Raw genomic sequence first — 18,362 nt, 5'->3', positions numbered from 1 at the left:
GTTGCTGACAAAGAGGTAAAAGATGTCGATGAATGTCTTTTCCCATTCCCTTCACGCCAGATCTAGTTTGCAAAGGTGACTCGTTTTGGTGATGTGTTGTGGATATTGCCCTTACCCCCGAAAATGCAAGAAGTACGAAGAACAAACAAGTTGTCAGACGACAGGAAATTAGTAACCGTAGCTCGTGAGAGCCTGGGCAGTCTTGTCGTCGATCTTGGCGTTCTTCTTGGCCTCGGACAATTGTCGCTGGGCAAGCTTCTTGCGCTCGTAGTAGGCGGCGGACTTGGCCTTGCGGCGCTCCTCCAGTCTGTGGGACACCAAAAGTCAGCACCCATGTACCATTCGAATTCTAGCCCAGGGGCTCTCAAGACAACATACCTCTCAACAACATCCTTGTACTTCCAGCCGTTCTCGTGGCTGAGACGACCGACAAGGCAGTACTTGCGGCCGGGCTGCAGGCGCAGGACACGCAGAGCCTGGGGAACGACCATCTTCTTCTGGAGGTCGTAGGGGGGAGGGACACCCTCGAAGACCTTGAGTCTCTGGAGAGCGGCGGCACCGCGGGCGGTCTTGTGGGGAATCATACCACGGACAGCCTTGTAGAAGATACGAGACGGGGCGCGGAAGTGGAAGGGACCACCACGGGTAGGGTTGTATCGCGTCATCTTGCGGAGGTAGGCGGCGTACTTGACTGTAGTGGGAGTCGGGTCAGCTTCAGAACTCGTGTACATCTCATTGAGATGTATTCCCCTCATGATAGAATGTGCCATTGGCCAGGATCGTAGCGGTGTGTATATCTCGCCCATACACCATGTTCGCACGATCCATGGACAATCGCGGCATCCATCAAGGAGATGGGCAAAGTTGAACAGACGTACGCTTGGCGCGGAAGAACTCTCCGGAGATGTTGAGGGCCTCGCAGCGGACGACAACGATCTTCTGACCGCTCAGAAGCTGCTTGGCGACGATCGAGGCCAGACGACCGAGGAGATGGCCCTTGCCATCAATGATGACCTGGAAAAGTGAAGCATGTCAGTGGATTGTTCTGAACCATCCATGGTTTTTTTGTGCTTGGTCCCATATCGCGAGCGTCCACCTCCTGCTTCCTGATTCCTGCGTGGTTCGGTTGTTGTGTGGCGCGGCAGATATCCAGCTCATCCAGGCCCGTCCCGGCTATTCCAATTCGTTTCTCGTCGACTGCGTTCTTCGCCTTCCAGGGGCCGATCGCGATAAAGGCCAAGCGTGGGGGGAGATTGATATGGAGGAGTAGACTTACGACAGACTCGAAGGACGACATCTTTTCCGATCGGGTATGTGAGGACTTGTGGAAAGAATAGAAAGAAAAGAGGAATCTGCTCGCAGTGCACACTTCGTAGAAAGATAGTGATCCTTTCCAGAAGCCTGTGTCTTACCTTGGGAGCCGGGAAATGTTATTCCTCGCTGGGCGATGTGGTTGCCGTAATGTTCACCTTGGGGAAGTGATTTGTTGATGGTCGCAACTAGACAATATCAAATGTGCGTAGAATTTTTGGAGCAGTCCTGTTGGCACGCTGGGGCAAGTGCGCAGTGAAAGAATCAGCTAGACCGCTTCGGGGCTGGTGGGGCTTGGTCATGGTCCCAGGCCACACAATGCCACAGTCTAGGGTTTTTGACCTACAGGGTCGCCGGAAGTGCGCTGTGCGATAAGAGACCGCGGACTGATAAGCCACCCCAAGCTGCTAGCCGAATTGAATGAAGGTGGGGCAGATCAGTCGTCGTCCATCCATTTCTCCGTATCACATGGCTGCTTACATGAGCTGACCAGGGCTCGCCGTGGGTGGTCTTTGTGGAGGTTTAATTGGTACGAGATTCCATGAGCCTACTGAGCTTTTGCTTATTGTTCCATCGATGACAGTCTGGCGTTGCGATTCGCTTGCACGTACTTGGGGATATAGAGACTGACTCTTGCTTGAAATGGACTTCAGATGTCTTCACATCGACGCTGCTATCTCCAAGCTGGCGCGGGGATAATGTAGTGTACAGTACAAAATAAAAACGTATGATGGTACATTGAATGCTTGCGGTCTGCTGCCTTCCCCCATCAGGCGTCAACTCTGACCCATCTGAGCCTGGCCAAGGACGGACGCCATATCATAATTGGAGGAATATGTTCAGGTTATATTCTCTCCTTTCTACACGTAGTGATCTATGGTAGTTTGACCAGCAGCGCTGCAATCTTCCGGCTTTACCAATTGGACTTTGTTGCGCCCTCGGGCAAATGCTCATCGATGCCCCTGAGTACGTCATGCACCTGGTTGACCAGCTGTTTCCTCCTGGCCCGGATATCCGGATCACCACCCGTTTCGACCTCGTCCAATTTCAGCAGTACCTGCTGCATGATGGTCTCGCTGAGTTTCCGATGCTCATCGATACACTTCTTGTCGTCTCGGGGAGGATTGGCCGAGAATTCAACACACAGAGGCAGGAATTTGGTGTTGAAATGCGAGCTAATGGAGTCGAGCTTCTCCAAAGGTCCCAAGGGCGCGGCGGGAGACGGTACCCGGCTCGGAATCTTTGGCCCGTCGGCAGACGATCTTCGCTCGGCTTCAGCCGAGTTGGGTACGTCCAGGTTGGAGTTGCTATCGCGGGGGCTCTTGCTCTTCTTCTTCTTGCCGCCTTTCTTGGACTTCTTAGACTTCTTGGACTTCTGCCCGTCGCGAGGGTCCGTAACGATGATTTCTTCCGAGGAGTCGCTGTCATCGTCATCCGACTCATTGCCCTCGGGAAGAACAACCAGAATCTCGCTGTTGTTCTTCACACCGTACTCCCGGACGGGAACAGGCCTGCTGGGGTCCACCTTCAGATTCCTTCCTTTGTAGAGCATCTTGATCTTCTGACTGCGCTGCTCGCTGATCTTCATGAGCCAGGCAATGCGCTCCCGAACATCGTGCACATATAACTTTCCGTCTCCAATCGAGTAGGCCGGGAAAGGGACAGGCTGAGTGATGCCCTTGTTCTTGATTAAAAGTACGTCGTCCTCGATATCTGCACTGGCCGGTGGCTTCCGGCCATGAGGATCGTAGGTCCGCGACGGCGAGCGGAGCGATTGTTCAAGGTCTTCTGATGTGATGTAACTGAAGTCATCGTCGGTGACGCGAGGGATGCCGTCTGAGTTCTGAGATGCGTAAGGTGAAAGGCCATCCCGGCCCGACGGCCAACCTGGGAATCTAGACATGCCGAAGGGTATCACCAGAGCGGCGCAGACGAGGGTAGAGTACAGGACAGTGGGCGATATGCCTTGGGCGGCGATGTACTCGTTCGAGCCGGAGACGGCTTCCGAAAGCTGACTGATGGTAGCGTCTACGTAGGTGGCTAGGGACGGGGGCAACAATTGGGTCAGGTTCTGGAGGGCACCAGATGATGCCAGGATTGTCTGAGATGAAGCCACTTTGACGTGGGATCGGGCTGTCCTCGCGGGGACAAACCCAAATAGAAATAAATAGAGGGGTCGTGGTTTGGAGGGAGAAGTGAGAGGGGAGCAATCCGGTGAGGTGCGGCGCTGCTTAGTCTGATGATGACGGCGGACCGTCTGCCGTGGGGCCGTTTAGTCTCGTCTCAGATCCCAGTTTTTTGGTGATGCTACAAGGCCGTCCACACACGTGAGCGCCGGAGCGGAATATCGTGGCTTGTAACTCGTCGCCCTTCTTTTCAGGATATCGTCGGGTGGGCCAGGTGTTCCGGGCGATCTGCAAAGGCTGGGTGTTCAGCCGAATGGGTTTCGGTCGTGCTTTATCTCTTTCAACCGGTTGTCGGGCGTTCGGTGAGATGGTTCGACGTCGACCAAGGGATAAACGGTTGGTGAGTTGTCAGAGCTGCAAGGCAAGTCAGCTGCTGCATCTAAGGAAAACCGAGACGAGGAGAGCCCGGCAGCGAATAAATGCAGCTCTTGGTTTATGGAACTCCGCAAAGCTGATCAGGCCAAGTTCGTGCTAACCGGAATGCCAATTGGCCAGGCAGGAAATGCCGTTCCACAGTAGTGGTCCAACACTCACAAACAGTTACGAAAGCGAAGCAGGCTGACGAGCGAGGTGGGTGTCAAAACCAAGATAGCATGACACAAATGACACAGCTTTCAAGCACACCGCAATATCTGGCGTCTTGTCAAAAGAAAGCACGGAACATACTTACATAAATGTTAGCATACAAGTATCATCGGGCGAAATGCGGATTGTTTCTGGTGTTGAGTACTTGGAGCTGGCGCAAACTTTTACGAACTTTTTTCCTATGGGAAGGGGAGAATGTCTGATGATACGCACTCCTCGAGTTCCAAGAAGCCACATGTTAGCTGGCAGCTACTTAGCTTTTAGTACCTTTCGTTGAACTGACTGATTAATGCGACCCCGCGTATCGATAAAGGATAAAGAACCGGGCCCCAGGCTCTTTGGTCGTCCTCGGCTGCATTTATCGCGAGTGCTTTCATACAACAAACAATTCTGGCTGTGACTGCAGGTAACTAGGGTTCCCAACGAAGCGCTTCATTGCATCGAACAGAGGGGACCGGATCTAAAGGAAATGCCGTCTTGTTGAACGGTTATACCGTGTCTGCTCGGGAGGTGGCAGGAAGCGGATGGAACGGAACAAACAAGGGTTTCGACCTGCGCCTGCCAAGCTGCGTTGGACCCCTGGGCAGTACCCTGGGTCTTACCTAAATGACCCAGCTAGCCGGCAACGCAAATGCAAGAAGCCAGATCGAACAACAAACGAAATCCGGGCAGAAGATCCGGACTCAAAGAGAAACCAAAGGGCTCAATCGATCCCTGTATCACCATGCTGAGAAATAAATAGAAACCGGCTTGCGCCGAGAATACACGAGAATGCACTGTTGCAGGGCACACGACGGCTGCTCGGACCATCTATCGCAGGCATGTGGAGGGATTGGTTTCCAGACGGGATCTTGCCTCTGAATTGCTTTTGATGGGTAAGGCATCACGGGTTGAAGAGTACATAGACACATCCCTTATCGCCGACAGAAATCGTCGAGTCTGAATGGCGTCATCCCGTCCGACGCCAGGGAGTTGGTGGGCGCGGGCAATTGGTAGTTGTACTTGGTAGTCGCTTTGTCACCAAGCACCAAGATACGGTTTGAGTTTGATGCGAGATAGAGTTGGCGAGTGTTTGCCATGGCCAAATTCGAGTCCTGCCACTAGTAGAGTCCAGGACTTTTCGATTTCCAATGGACGATACTACTAGAAGTATCTCGGGGAAGCATCCAGCAGTCGCTGAAACAGGCAATAAGATGTACATATGTGAACCGATTTGTGGCTTGGACGCCTCCCTTTTGTTGCGCCATCAGCCTGACAAATCACGAACTACCTGTTCAGTGGTAGTGCGAGTACCCAGGACGCCATCTGCCTCTGACGTCGATTATATATGGGAAAAAACCCGCCTGGGTTGCACTTGCAATTGCCCCTCCCTCTCGCTGTCCCCACATTGACCAGTCTGCGACACCACGACCGCCGCTCCATACTGAAAACGCCATCCATTCATATATGTAGAAGAGAGGGCCACCATTCCTTCGAGTCGAAGAACAACAACCATATGTATTTCATCCGCCGATTTTTCTCATCACCAGTAACAGCCGAAGCCATGTCTGCCGCTACCCAAAAGGCCCAGTCCATCATTGACGGAAACGCCGTTGGTACGTAAAGACTATTGTCGCATCCAATTCTGCGCAACCCCAAGCCGGCCTACTTTTACCCTCAAGTATTACGCTATTTGCGGCCGTAGCTAACGGCCTTGCCTCTTTAGCGGTGTTCTCCAAGTCGTACTGCCCGTACTGCAACCAGACCAAGAAGCTCCTCAAGGACAACAACGCCGAGTTCTACGCCCTCGAGCTCGACCAGGAGGAAGATGGGTCCGCCATCCAGGACGCCCTCGAGAAGCTGACCGGCCAGCGCACCGTCCCCAACGTCTTCATTGGCCAGAAGCACATCGGTGGCAACAGCGATCTCCAGGCCAAGGCCAAGGACCTCAAGTCGCTGTTGACCAGCGTCGGCGCCCTCAAGGCATAGAGAGGAATATTCGAATAAGAAAAAGGCGAATGCAATATCTGGGGACTGTCGACACATGCTACATATGCAGCGATGCGTCTTTTTTGCATAGACCGATCGATTCACCTGCGATAACTGTGATTCCTGATAGAGAGCCTATATGAATATAGACATATACCAACTCAACATCGATATTCTGCATCAAACCTATTACTACTCCCACATACAAAGACTGTAGACTTTCACTTTGAAGCAAGGTTGATAGCCAAGGCCATTCATACCCAAAAGAATGGCTGATTGGCTAAGTCGCTGCGGTTACAGGCTACTACTTGCCTAAGAGAGCAATGATGCGAGCCATGAAACACTATTGAGATCTATCTAACATCTAGTATCTACCTAAGTAATTGTAGTACCAACAGCGAATCGTCCGTCCGTCCGTCCTCCCGTCCTTCAGATTCCTTCTTGAGATCAAACCCCTCTTCTCTTCTTCCAGTCCCCAGGCCTGCCAGTGAACATAGCACCCTGATCCCACCCAGCGTTCGTAGCCGTCGCATTAACCGGCCCGTGGCTCCCAAAGGTCGGAGTGGTGCATTCGCCACCGTCACCGGTCAGCGTGCGGTTATGCAACACCCTCCGGAACAGCTCTAGGCCCGCTACGGGCTGGTAGTACGGCACGATGTGTCCGGCCTCGTACACTCGCGTGAAGGACAGCCCGCCGTACTGACGCGTGTCGCCATACGTCTTGTTGTTGTTGCTCTTGCCGTTGGTGTTGGCCTCGGAAGCGACAGTGAAAGGCGCATAGCCCGCCTTGGCGAACGCCGTCGCGTGGGGCCACTCGAGCGACAGCGAGACGGCTTCGCCGCCCACCCAGTTGCAAATAAAGTCCTGTCATAATTTTCGATTAGCTTTACTTCCTGTCCGAATCCTCATAGTTGAGCCAAACATGGACACAGTGTACGACATATTGAAAGAGCCGGCTTACAGCATCGCCGTAGATTAGCGCAACCCGCACGCCCTGGGCAAGGAGCCACTCGAGGTCATGGAACGTGGTGTCCCGGACCTGGTCGCCCTGCAGACCGAATGCGAGGTTGACGAGCGGGGAGAAGTTCTTCGTGTAGTTGAGGTCGACGCCGAGGGCGTCCTGGACGCGCGCCGTGTTGACGTAATCCACCCAGGCACGGCTGGGCGGCACGTCCACGTTCGCCGCGGCCCTGATGTCGTATACGTCGCGCCCGCTCAGTGCCGAGAAGGGGCCCACCACTAAGTTCGTGCACATCAGGTGTGCGCTGGCGCAAAGGGTCACGCCTTGCGGCGTGGTGTAGCCCGAGAGGATACAGGAATTAATTGCGGAGCTGCAACCACCTAAATAAACAATGAGAAGGGAGATATTAGCTGTCTAGTAGTAAATAAATATGGCAAACGCAGGGAAGTTACTCATAGGGAGGGTAAAGTAGGTAGGTGACTATCTCAAGAGTATAGTATAGTACTACTAACCTGGCAGTTCAAAATTCAGTTTCATCACATTGTAAACGAAGTCGTCGACCGAGATGCCGTACGTATTATTGCGCGCGAACTCGGGATAGAAGGGATACTGGATCCGCGGCGAGATGAGCCCGTTGATGATACCGAGCGACTCCATCTCGAGCCGAACCCCTTTGCTGGTCCCGTTACGGATGCGCTCGTTCTGCTCGTAGAAGTGGCGAAAGAATCCGGGGCCCCAGTGGCCGCCGTAGCTCTCGGTCCATAGGTGGAACTCACGGGACTTGACCGTGGGGTCCAGGCGTGGGAGGGTTCCGAAGAAGGCCTGCATCACCTCCCACGCCGTCACCGCGGCCAGCGCCGTTGTGTCGGTGGAATAGTTTTCGTTTATCCCGCTGAAGCGACCGGTCGGGTTGGTCGATGAGTTAGTGACCAGCCCAGTCGTGTTGTCGTAGTTCCCCTTGATCTTGTTTTGGTACGAGAAGCCGACCCCGACCGGCTGCGAAAGGAAGAGCATGTTGCTCTCTTCTGTCCATGAATAAGGGTTCAGGACCGTGGTGCCATTAGCTGTGACGTTGCAAGGGCCGATAGCTGGAGAAAGTGTTAGTCAATGTTATCTTCTATAGCCATTGGTAGAGCAGCGCATTCATACCTTCGAAGAGAGAGATGAGGGAATCAGAACCAGGACCTCCGTTAAGCCACAGTGTGATAGGGGCTTTTTCGGGGTTCTTCCTAGCCTCAAAGAACCAGAAGAACATGTGTGTTTGTTGGTCCAGTCGACATATCCCGAATAGGATTTGACGCCTGGTGTAGTCTCACAGACACCCTCCTGGCCTGGCTCCTTGTATCGAACAGTCACATTGTTTGGTGTTGTGATAGTCTTTACATCTTTTTGGGCTGGCAGGTAACTGCCTCTTGAGCAATTGTTCGATTCGATGAGGTATATGCTCAGCAGCGGCATTGGAGACTAGGGGAAGCAGCAGCAGAGATGCCGCTGACGCCACCCTTGCCAGTTTGATCAGATACCGAATCATGGGTGTGATTGTTTTCTTAAATGACTTTTGCTGTGATATTTGATCGATACTGCATTCATCTAGGTACTGCATCTTTCCAGGCGGACCATCCGCACTTATATATATCCTCAGTTCAAACACCACTAGGCCCATAGCCACGATCTATGGATACGTTGGGCGGTCAACTCGTTCTTCTGTAATTATCTATGATGGTTGCGACTTATTCTTCACGCAGTTACCTATACGGCGTATTGAAAAACGTATATAAATCGCGAAAAAGGAAGACCGCGCAATGCCAAGACGTCGTTGTCACCATTCATTCCTTTTTGTCTCTCTAAGTCTTCACCTTGAAGCTGTAGCAGCTGATAATAAGCACCGGGGCGTGTTTGATTTACCAAATAAAAAGGGAGATATATTTACATACACCTGATGTTGGACAAGTACGCGGGAAGAAGCTGAAAATTATGGCGTGTCTCATGGGACGATGGGCTGACGTTGGACATTGACCCAGAGAGGAAATATGAAGTAGCTATAGGATACGTATGCGTGCATTTCAAACAAACCCTCAAGCTCGCAGTAAATCGACCAATGGATTATGAGAATATCGGCAAGCTTATCGACGCGACATGCTGCAGCTGCAGTGAGCTTACCCCTCGTCATACACCCCTTTCTTTCTATTTTGAACCATTATGACGTCTGAAATGAAAATGACCAAATACATATACGTCCTCTGCGCAATTTGGCGAATTCACCAAACTAATCGCTACCAAGAGCGCCTGTTTCCCCTATATTAAGTGGAGCTCCATTCCCAAGGAGTTCCTTACTTCTTCCACCCGGGGAGGCCTTCTTGCCCGGAGTACCGCGGTACGAGAGACATCAGAACTCACGGACGACATGCAGATCGCCAATAACATGCGCGCCAATGGTTGACACGATGGCTTGTATAAATGTCATTTTTAGATATTCCTTGTAGTACTCCTTCGGTATCGTGTCCGCGTGGCGTCCCAGCCCATGGAGGGCGGCAACAATGTACGTGACCATGCCACCAAGGAGGGCGCAAAGCTATTATGTGGGAGTCAGTTTCATTCATTTCCATAGACAGCGACTACCTCATAGGGAGAAAGGGGAAGAGCAAGATTAGGGGAGTTAAGCAAAAGGGGTTTGCTCGCTTACTGCAGACATCACTATCATGGCGTCGTCTTTTCCGAAAGACCTGACGATGGCCAGCCTGATGTAAACGCGGAGTCCAACTAAGATCAGCGCTAGGCCATGGAATGCGGCGGTGACGCCAAGGATCCAGCACAGGTTGCTCTCGGCTGCGCGAGTTGGATCGACTGGCTTTCCGGAAGACATGATGCTAGTCTGAAGAGGATCCGTTGGGAAACCCCAATTACAAGGGAAAGAGAATCTACGAGAGCGATCACGTAGATTGTTTCGATATAGAGTGTCGATCAGCAGCACCCGGGAGGGCAGTAACACCTTATGTCCAATGTAACCGTAGGAGTGAATCAAATTCTAATCCTAGCTACGTAACGATCGGACCGGGTGGTAATACAATAGAGCTGATAATTGAACGACATCTGTCATCGGTCGGGTATAGAATACCGTGCCTCCCGGATGCCTTGGAGCGAGAAGAAGCATGTCTTCACATCAGACCATGTGTGTAGCTTTGATGGTTGTACCCGGTCCTAGTACCGGGCGAGGTTGCCGAAAACAGGTCTAACCGAAACGGCAACGCCCCGCGACCTGGATCCGGGAAGTTTTGATCGGGCACATAGAAGGGCTGACCCCTATATAGTCGAGAGATTAGGCAATCTCGATTGCCGTCCGCACAATCTACGATCCGCCAATGGATGGCCTGTGGGGTCGATCGTCGGAAACGGACTGAATCCCGCTGTCCTGTTTCTCGGATCATCTATTCTTTGGAACCGAGCCCAAATGAGATTTCCAGGTGGACAAGGGTTGAGCCCATTGAGACGGACCCAATGCGATGCGGATGGTATCCCGTACCCGCCGTCGAGGTAGGGTGCATGATAACCATAGTAGAAACCGTCGTAGATCTAGGCCTTCTAAAGCCGTTGGTGGAAGTGGCTCAATATAGTCTAGATACGACCATCATGCGGTGAGCAAGATCTCTGGGCTCCACGATCGTGCATGCCAAGTTGACAAGCATCTGATTGATTGGCATGGTGCTATATCAGTCAATTGTTGTTTCGCACCCATCGATCCTGCCTTTTCTTTTTTCTCTCCCTCGCCTTTGTTGCGCTCGCCTGGAAAAGCCCGTTCTCCCTTCGTGTGCAGGTCTGGCAAAGCAGCCAGTCATACATTCCGTCAAACCCCCACCCCCCTGGTCCTATCCGCGTGTCTTTCCGTCATGCGCCTCTTTAGCATCGGAACTGCCTTTTATGTGGCGGCTCTGGCCGTCACCGGCGTGGCGGCCATAGACGAGTCGTGGAGTGCTGTCGACGCCCTGAGCGAGCTACAACGACAGGCGATGGAGGGGTTGAAAGTCAACCCGCCGCCGAGTAGAAAGAGGGGGTCGGCAAAGACGTGCTCGTTACTCACGGCGGACCGCCGCCAAGATTGGTAAGCTCCCATCATGGTATTTGTATATTCCTTTCCGATGCACTCGTATAATCACTCATGTACTTATAGTCTTCGTTTAGGGAACACATGAGCAAGTTTCAGCGCAAGGACTACATCCGCGCCGTTCACTGCCTTCACACCCTGCCGTCCAAGTCGGACCCGGCATGGGCACCGGCGGCTCGGACACGCTACGATGACTTCGTCGCCGTCCACATGAACATGACCATGTCCGTGCACGGGAGCGGCCTCTTCCTCACGTGGCATCGCTACCTCGTGTGGGCCTACGAGCAGGCGCTGCGGAACGAGTGTAGCTACAAGGGCTACCAACCGGTTCGTGCCTCTATTACATAAGGGGATGCACGCAAACTGACAAGGGGGTGAGCGAAACAGTATTGGAATTACTTCAGTCATGCCGACAACATCTACGAGTCGCCTGTTTTCGACGGAAGTGATACCAGCATGGGTGGCGATGGTGACTTCTTTGAGCATGATGGCGCTCTTGGTGGCGCCAGCATGATCAAGATCCCTTCCGGAAAGGGGCGGGGCTGTATGACCACCGGTCCTTTCGCCAAGTAAGTCGCAGCTTTGCATGCTCTAACTCATATACAGTTGCTAACGTTCTTCTCCCAGCTGGACCGCCAACATGGGCCCCGTCCGACCCGGCATGCAGAACATGTCGGCCATCCCCGACTTCACCGTGTACAACCCGCGCTGCTTGCGACGGGACCTGAGCTCCTACGTGACGAGCAAGTGGTTCACGACCGCAAACCTGTTGAACGTAACCATCGGCCCGGCCTCCCAGACGCACTACAGCTACTGGCGCGAGGTTCAGGGGCGGTACCCGGACCAGTTCCTCGGCCTGCACACGTCAGGCCACTACGCCATGGGCGCCGATGCGACGGACCTGTACTCGTCCATTAATGACCCGGCCTTCTACTTGCACCACACCATGTTCGACAGGCTCTATTGGATATGGCAGGTGTTGCACCCGTCGGAGGCGCGTAAGACGGCGGGTACCCTCACTTTATCCAACAACCCGCCTACGCGCAACGCCACCGTCGACGATCTGCTGCAAATGGGGATCCTAGCTGAGACAAGGCCTCTTCACGAGATGTTCGACACCCTCGGGGGCACACCGTTGTGTTATATTTACGTATAATACGTCAGATTCTGCCGATGTATATATGAGCTCAAGACCAAATACATTGGACTATAGGTATAGTAATATCGGTCACGGCCCCATTACTGCGGTCTGTGCACATTCCACTCATTCCTGCTCAATTGTAAACTGGGAACATATAGATCTCAGGGAGAGCAGTGAGAAACTTGCCATCACAGACCAATGGCTTGTCGTGTGAAATATAGTTTTACATTGGATACAAAGAATATGATACAAACAGCACTCACACCTTCGATATTTGTTACTACACCCCTCTTGATGTGGACTGTGTGTGACCAGACGCACCCACAAACTATATTACAAAGGCATCCTATGTCGCCTCCCGTGTTCCGGTACGCAGGTTTGACCCCTGACCTCTGGTACCAAAGATCTGCCCCATTACGCACTGGACCCAATTTCGTTCAGCCATCGCTCCAAATCATCCACAAGACACCTCCCGAGACCCGGGTCCACCACGCAGTCCTGCCAGCTACATGTGACGGCCATCTGCTCATCCTGGGCTGTCATGACCGATATCTGTATCGCGGCTGAAGCCACGTCGGCGCTCAGAAGCAGCTCCCCGCGGCATATTGACCATCCTTGGCCGTCTTCTTTCCCTCGGCCGTCTTCCCCCTCCTCCCCACGTTCTTGGGTCTCTGCTGTCTGTGTCTTTTCAGCATCGGCGATTACTTCTACTTCTCTTGCCCCTTCTCTTCCGTCGAGAACGCCGACGTTGGTAACAAGCCATGACAAGAACCTCGGCTTTCGCGCCTCGTTCTTCATCAGCGCTTTCCACTCGGGGGCGAACTTCATGATGCCGATTAGGTCATTTTTCACCCCTGAGGTCAGTCGATCTTTGATTTCCCGTCGCACTCGAGCCGAGGTGGACCATACTATATCCAACAGGTCGGCAGATAATGGCCGATTATTTTCTCCGCCTGTTCCTGCTGCTGCTTCTTCTTCCGACACTTCCCCCTTCGTCTGGGCAGGGACCGCCAACTTGGCTCGTATCGACGCAACCAGCCCGGCATTAAACACATGGTCCGTTACGGAAACGTAGTTGCACATGGTTTCTTTGGGCTCGAGCCAGGGGTATTTGCGGGGGTGGGAAGGCAGGATGGGCCGCAGGTTGTAAGGGGTCCTGCTTGCAAAGCCCTTTGCGTCCTTGAGTCCAGACGTAAGAGACAGAAGGACCAGAACGTGCAGGAGGCCAGTCACGGTAGTCTGGTGCTGGCGGCACGCGTCCACGACCTTTGCGACGGTTTCGTGACCGAGGGTGAAAGTGTGGAACCAGGTCTTGAACGGGGAAGTCTTGATGGGCGCCCATAGGGCATATGTATCACCCGGTGGAAATATTGCCGGGGGCTTTAGCTCCTTGAAGAGATTCTTGGCCAGGAACGGCACAGTCGTGGGAAATGCACAGATATGCTCTGGCGGTGGCGGTAGTTTATTCGAGGAATCGGGGAGGTCAATGATCCATTGGTCTGGGTCCTCTTGGGTAAGAGTTGCGAGTCTCGTGCCGGAGTCGACCTTGGTGTTCAGATTTCGAAGTAGCTGTTGGTGGAACATCTTCCCACTCATGCCGTCGTGGTGGGTATGGCTCCAAAGATAGATGACATCCAGGCGATCTGACCCAGCCTGGTGCAGGACGACCACTCTCCACCCGGGCTGGGTTGCCAGATCAGAGAAAGTAGTATCGAGATTGGTCTGTAGTTCCTCCAGATACCGTGCGTTGGGATCGTCAGATCCATCAAGCACTACCCAGTCAACATGGTTGCGGAGTTTGAGCTTGTCAAGCCGGACGAGCTTGGGCTTCTTCGATGTTTCGCCTACTACGCCAGTCTGCATATGTGGCTGAGCAAGCACAACACGGACAACGGCCTCGTAGAATCTGACCTTTAGCGGCCCAGCGTTTTCCGGGCTATTCAGACCCCCCGGAAGACGGTAGCGACAGGCTACGACGGTGCCGCGGTACTGGTCAAGGGTCTGCACCGCAAGTTGGTATGACTCGCTATGCTCAGTGATCAGCTACTATACTCTTCTTGTCGTCCGTTGCGGCGAGCGAAAACTTACTGGAGGCCAAGCCCACGGATGATGTGGGTGTCCGCATCGCGGGTCCCGGTAGCCGGCCGTCGTCGGAGCAGATTGGCCATGGCGAGTTTGCAAGACCGAGACGATGGCTTGATGAGGAGGAGAAAAGGCCAGAGACACGATTCTATCGCACCCGAAGACTTGTGACTTCGTCGGGTTGATAAGTTAGAGCACGAGTGGATTCCAGGGCTGCCCATCCGCGAATGAAGATGATAAGAGATTGATTCATAATCTGGAAACCGCGCTACTGGGCATCGCGGTCACCCCCTGTCAACTGCGCCGCGCCAACAAAATCAAGGAGGCCATAGCTCGACAAGGGCGAGCGAGACCATCATTTAGATAAACGGTGAATGTACACCCTTGCCCCCGAAGGTTTGTTAGTACAGTTATTCCTGGTATAGGTGCTTTATGCGTTTCCGATACTAGCTACTAACGATAGATAATGCTTGTAATATAGCTATACGATACCTGCTTAGGGTTTAGGAATTCTATCTCTTACCTAAATAAAGATTGTCAATGCTTCATCCGAAGCTTAAAGCTCTAGTAAACTAATCAACCTCCAGGGGTGAGGGTATGCCCAGTTGAAACACTTTATAATGAAATAGCTTATGTTGGGTCAGATTTCTCAGGATGTAGTTTGATTTAATAGACGTATGTGTAGTAGATTGACTTTTGAGTAACTTTAAGTCGAATGAAGTATGAAACAAGTTGGTTGGCTTTCTAATGTTTGGTCCTCCTGAGTGTACAGAAGACCTCCCCTTTATACTAGTTTCTTGATCATCTATCAAGGATAGCCGCCGTACTTACACATTATATAATACACTAAGACAAACAATTTGCGGCAATATGTCGCATTGCTAGTCACTGTTTGTCTTTCTAGGGTTCAATCTTAGTATAGCTTCTAACAACTGAGACAAATAATGAAGAATTAGTGGTATCCAGGTTAGGTGATACTCAGGCTGAGAATAGGGGTGCTAAACATACTCGTGAAGGGCAAATGGCAAACAAAGGGAGCGAGAAACCAGTAACAAGCATCAGCGCAAAAGTACTCAAGTTGACATATGATATCTAAGAATTGCGTTGTTTAACCTTGTGACTATATGAGATCAGTGTGATTTCCATCTACCGTTTGGTTATCGTATTTGAGCAACGACACACATCACATCTCCCTATACTGTAGCGGAACCGAGTATGTCAACCAAAACTAGCATCCGCTTTCTTTTTCCCTCGGCATGAACCTCCTGGTAGTTTGAGGTCAGTGTTATTTATCGACCATGAATGGCATGTATATTGTACTCATGCATCGTTCAATGTCAATTTCAGCTAGGATAATGTCTGCGCAATACGTGCCCTAAACTCCGGAACCCTGAAGACGTCTCTTGGGGTAGCCTAGGGTCTACAGCCATGGCAGACTTGGGAGTGTTCGCAGCCGCGCTTGTTATGGCCTGGGTTGAATCATGAGTCGATCGTGTCTTCTTCCGTTTCTTAGGTGAGAGGTTACATCTTGTTCAGCTGGAGTACCCAAACCGCATGGGGCATTCACAGATATTTGTAAATTTCTGCCTTTCGAATAATTGTGATGTTATGGATGACGTCCGTAGGCTACTAGAAGTCTGTCATATTCTGAATGTTTCACCGTGACATATCAACCTTTGGGAGCGGTCCGTTCGAGGTCATCTTCCCAAGCCTCGTGCAAATTCCGCAAGCAACTGACAACACTAGGCCCGACTTTGGTGTCCAAGATGTCCTTCTGGTAACGGGTAATCTTTTTTCAGCACATAGTCGGAGACGGAGGACTGGTCTCTGCTGGTGGGCCGGTCGATGCCGACAGAAATACGCGACCACCGTGCGCCCTTGAACTGCAAGTTCTTCATACTGGCATTGACGCTCTTGATGCCGTTGTGGCCTCGGTGACTCGCGGCCCACTTGCGTATCCGAACCGAGCCAAAGTCCTCTTCGAGATCGTCATGCACCACCACCACACCAAGCTCTTCAGGCTGCAGGCTGAACCGGTTGAGAGTGTCACGGTAGGCGGCGAGAAACCAGGGGCCCGACACATTCATGAGGGTCGGGCTCTGCAGCATCGTGTAGGGCATGCCGGGCGAGGCCTGGCATGACTTGGAACCATGACGTTCGGGGCTGAAGCGCGGTTGTTGCGGCGCGCCAAGAACTTTCTGGGCCGAGATAAGAGCGAAGTGGCCGGCTGAGTGTAGGGTCTCGTAGTAGGGGCCTTGGTTACCCAGACTTATGACGAGGAATCGGGGACTGAACATTGGAGCACGAATGGAAGGATAACGGTGCTGGGTAAAAGGAGTGACTGCACATACATGTGTCTTACTTTCCACACAAAAGTAAAGTCGGTATTAAGGTGGGCAGGATTTCGGACGAAACCAGAAAAACCGATGCGACTTTCTTCCCCAAAATTTGGACGAGCATCGATCTGTCCCACGTAACATCGGGATGATCCGAGCAGGGCACGTTAGCGTAAAAGCCACCATGTCAGCCCAAATCACAGGCGGTTTTCTGTGGCGCTTGGGTGGCTGTGGGCGCTGGAGAGAAGCAGGAGAAGCGCTGAACAGGAAATGCTGGGGGGTTTCTCGGGTGACGTTAACGCTGGTTAGCGCTGGTTAGCGGGCAACTCAGCCACAACCAACTTCGTCACTGCTTGAGCGGGTTGACGACTGGGAAGCTGAGAGAGATCGGATCACAGCCCACTTGCCTCTCAATACATGCCCAATCACCCACCCACCACCTGTACATTCACTCTTGCGCCGACAGTCCTCACGTCTTGATCGCTAAAACCGTTAGATATACCCGACGTCACAGTTCACTGTTCATCTTACCTTTTTTCGACTGTGGTCCGTTAGCCAAGTCGGATCGAAAACCCACAGCCCAGCCATTCCAGGCAGGCAAACGATCATACGGAGTTAGAGCAGATACAGCAATAACGTCGCAAACATGTCGTGGGCAGGTAAGTCTGCCCGAAGTGTGGCCCGCCATCGAGACTCGGTCCTGACCAACAAAAATGAGCAGGCTTCAAGAAGAATGTCAACCGCGCGACGACGCAGGTGATGATGAAGACGGGCCACGTCGAGAAGACAAACGACCGCGATTACGAGGTAGAAGAGAGACGATTCAGGACGATGGAGGCCGCGTCACTACGCCTGCAAAAAGAAGCCAAGGGATACCTCGATTCCCTCCGTGCCATGACGGCCTCCCAGATGCGAATAGCCGAGACGATCGACGCCTTCTACGGCGACTCCGGTGCCAAAGATGGCGTGAGCAGAAGCTACAAACAGGCGGTCGAGGACCTCGACTCGGAGACGATCAAAGCCATGGATGGCCCCTACCGAACCACCGTGCTAGAGCCCATCAACCGGTTTTGCGCATACTTCCCCGACGTGAACGAATGTAAGCATACCCACACCACCCGATCGGGTCCTACGACCACTAGGTATCTCTGCTCTTGCTAAATAACAATTCCCGTTAGGCATCAAGAAGCGCGGTCACAAACTGCTCGACTACGACGCTCTGCGGGCCCGGGTCAAGAAGTTGGCCGAGAAGCCCGACAAGGATGTCACGAAACTGCCCCGCACCGAAAAGGAGATGGACATCGCAAGGGCCGCCTATGAGCAGCTCAACGAGCAACTGAGCAGCGAACTGCCCCAGCTGATCGACCTCCGCGTCCCCTACCTCGACCCCAGTTTCGAGGCCCTCGTCAAGATTCAGCTGCGCTTCTGTGCCGAGGCGTACAGCAGGATGGCCCAGGTTCAGCAATACCTGGATGCAGACACCCGAGATCAGTACGCACAGGGACACCTCGACGGCCGGGTAGAACAAGTCCTGCAGGAGATAAGGGAATTGAGTATCAGCGGAACCGTGTGAGGAGGTGTTTGAGCGGCTAGAGTGAATCACGCGGTTGGCATTGGTTCCGGCGTTAAGATAGGTTCAGGGTTGCCGGTTTGGTCAGCTTTTTGGGGGCTTGATGGTTACTGCCCCCTGGTC

The 18,362-nt window shown here is 52.7% G+C and overlaps 9 protein-coding genes across 9 annotated transcripts; 3 read left to right on the top strand and 6 right to left on the bottom strand.

Moving 5' to 3' along the window:
• Nucleotides 1-168: 168 nt before the first annotated feature.
• PG998_005217 (60S ribosomal protein uL13) lies at nucleotides 169-1,297 on the bottom strand (the record flags this gene model as incomplete). Its single annotated transcript, XM_066872035.1, has 4 exons — nucleotides 169-307; nucleotides 379-691; nucleotides 879-1,014; nucleotides 1,277-1,297. The coding sequence occupies 4 exons, from the start codon at nucleotides 1,295-1,297 to the stop codon at nucleotides 169-171; spliced, it is 609 nt and encodes a 202-aa protein (XP_066732132.1).
• Nucleotides 1,298-2,224: 927 nt separating this feature from the next.
• PG998_005216 (BAG domain-containing protein) lies at nucleotides 2,225-4,319 on the bottom strand (the record flags this gene model as incomplete). Its single annotated transcript, XM_066872034.1, has 3 exons — nucleotides 2,225-3,568; nucleotides 3,639-3,774; nucleotides 4,168-4,319. 3 exons carry the CDS (start codon nucleotides 4,317-4,319, stop codon nucleotides 2,225-2,227), a joined length of 1,632 nt encoding a protein of 543 aa, XP_066732131.1.
• Nucleotides 4,320-5,577: 1,258 nt separating this feature from the next.
• PG998_005215 (glutaredoxin) lies at nucleotides 5,578-6,050 on the top strand (the record flags this gene model as incomplete). Its single annotated transcript, XM_066872033.1, has 2 exons — nucleotides 5,578-5,677; nucleotides 5,767-6,050. The coding sequence occupies 2 exons, from the start codon at nucleotides 5,578-5,580 to the stop codon at nucleotides 6,048-6,050; spliced, it is 384 nt and encodes a 127-aa protein (XP_066732130.1).
• Nucleotides 6,051-6,497: 447 nt separating this feature from the next.
• On the bottom strand, nucleotides 6,498-8,542 carry PG998_005214 (uncharacterized protein; the record flags this gene model as incomplete). The annotated part of the gene is given in 5 exon segments (XM_066872032.1): nucleotides 6,498-6,914; nucleotides 7,012-7,391; nucleotides 7,524-8,099; nucleotides 8,161-8,312; nucleotides 8,328-8,542. 5 exon segments carry the CDS (start codon nucleotides 8,540-8,542, stop codon nucleotides 6,498-6,500), a joined length of 1,740 nt encoding a protein of 579 aa, XP_066732129.1.
• An 855-nt stretch (nucleotides 8,543-9,397) lies between these two features.
• Nucleotides 9,398-9,874, bottom strand: PG998_005213 (uncharacterized protein; the record flags this gene model as incomplete). The annotated part of the gene is made up of 2 exons (XM_066872031.1): nucleotides 9,398-9,583; nucleotides 9,695-9,874. The coding sequence occupies 2 exons, from the start codon at nucleotides 9,872-9,874 to the stop codon at nucleotides 9,398-9,400; spliced, it is 366 nt and encodes a 121-aa protein (XP_066732128.1).
• Nucleotides 9,875-10,895: 1,021 nt separating this feature from the next.
• PG998_005212 (Tyrosinase-like protein orsC) lies at nucleotides 10,896-12,266 on the top strand (the record flags this gene model as incomplete). Its single annotated transcript, XM_066872030.1, has 4 exons — nucleotides 10,896-11,107; nucleotides 11,188-11,437; nucleotides 11,498-11,679; nucleotides 11,738-12,266. 4 exons carry the CDS (start codon nucleotides 10,896-10,898, stop codon nucleotides 12,264-12,266), a joined length of 1,173 nt encoding a protein of 390 aa, XP_066732127.1.
• A 399-nt stretch (nucleotides 12,267-12,665) lies between these two features.
• PG998_005211 (alcohol acetyltransferase-domain-containing protein) lies at nucleotides 12,666-14,419 on the bottom strand (the record flags this gene model as incomplete). The annotated part of the gene is made up of 2 exons (XM_066872029.1): nucleotides 12,666-14,277; nucleotides 14,340-14,419. The coding sequence occupies 2 exons, from the start codon at nucleotides 14,417-14,419 to the stop codon at nucleotides 12,666-12,668; spliced, it is 1,692 nt and encodes a 563-aa protein (XP_066732126.1).
• A 1,656-nt stretch (nucleotides 14,420-16,075) lies between these two features.
• On the bottom strand, nucleotides 16,076-16,630 carry PG998_005210 (uncharacterized protein; the record flags this gene model as incomplete). Its single annotated transcript, XM_066872028.1, has 1 exon — nucleotides 16,076-16,630. One exon carries the CDS (start codon nucleotides 16,628-16,630, stop codon nucleotides 16,076-16,078), a length of 555 nt encoding a protein of 184 aa, XP_066732125.1.
• A 685-nt stretch (nucleotides 16,631-17,315) lies between these two features.
• PG998_005209 (BAR domain-containing protein) lies at nucleotides 17,316-18,242 on the top strand (the record flags this gene model as incomplete). The annotated part of the gene is made up of 3 exons (XM_066872027.1): nucleotides 17,316-17,328; nucleotides 17,391-17,768; nucleotides 17,848-18,242. 3 exons carry the CDS (start codon nucleotides 17,316-17,318, stop codon nucleotides 18,240-18,242), a joined length of 786 nt encoding a protein of 261 aa, XP_066732124.1.
• Nucleotides 18,243-18,362: the final 120 nt, after the last annotated feature.

Source organism: Apiospora kogelbergensis, assembly GCF_038363985.1.
Source record: "Apiospora kogelbergensis strain CBS 113332 chromosome Unknown utg000003l_segment0_segment0, whole genome shotgun sequence".
In the NCBI taxonomy this organism is placed as follows: Eukaryota; Fungi; Ascomycota; class Sordariomycetes; order Amphisphaeriales; family Apiosporaceae; genus Apiospora; species Apiospora kogelbergensis.
The sequence above is the reverse complement of the archived record's forward strand: the minus strand, read 5'-3'. Positions and strand labels throughout refer to the sequence as shown.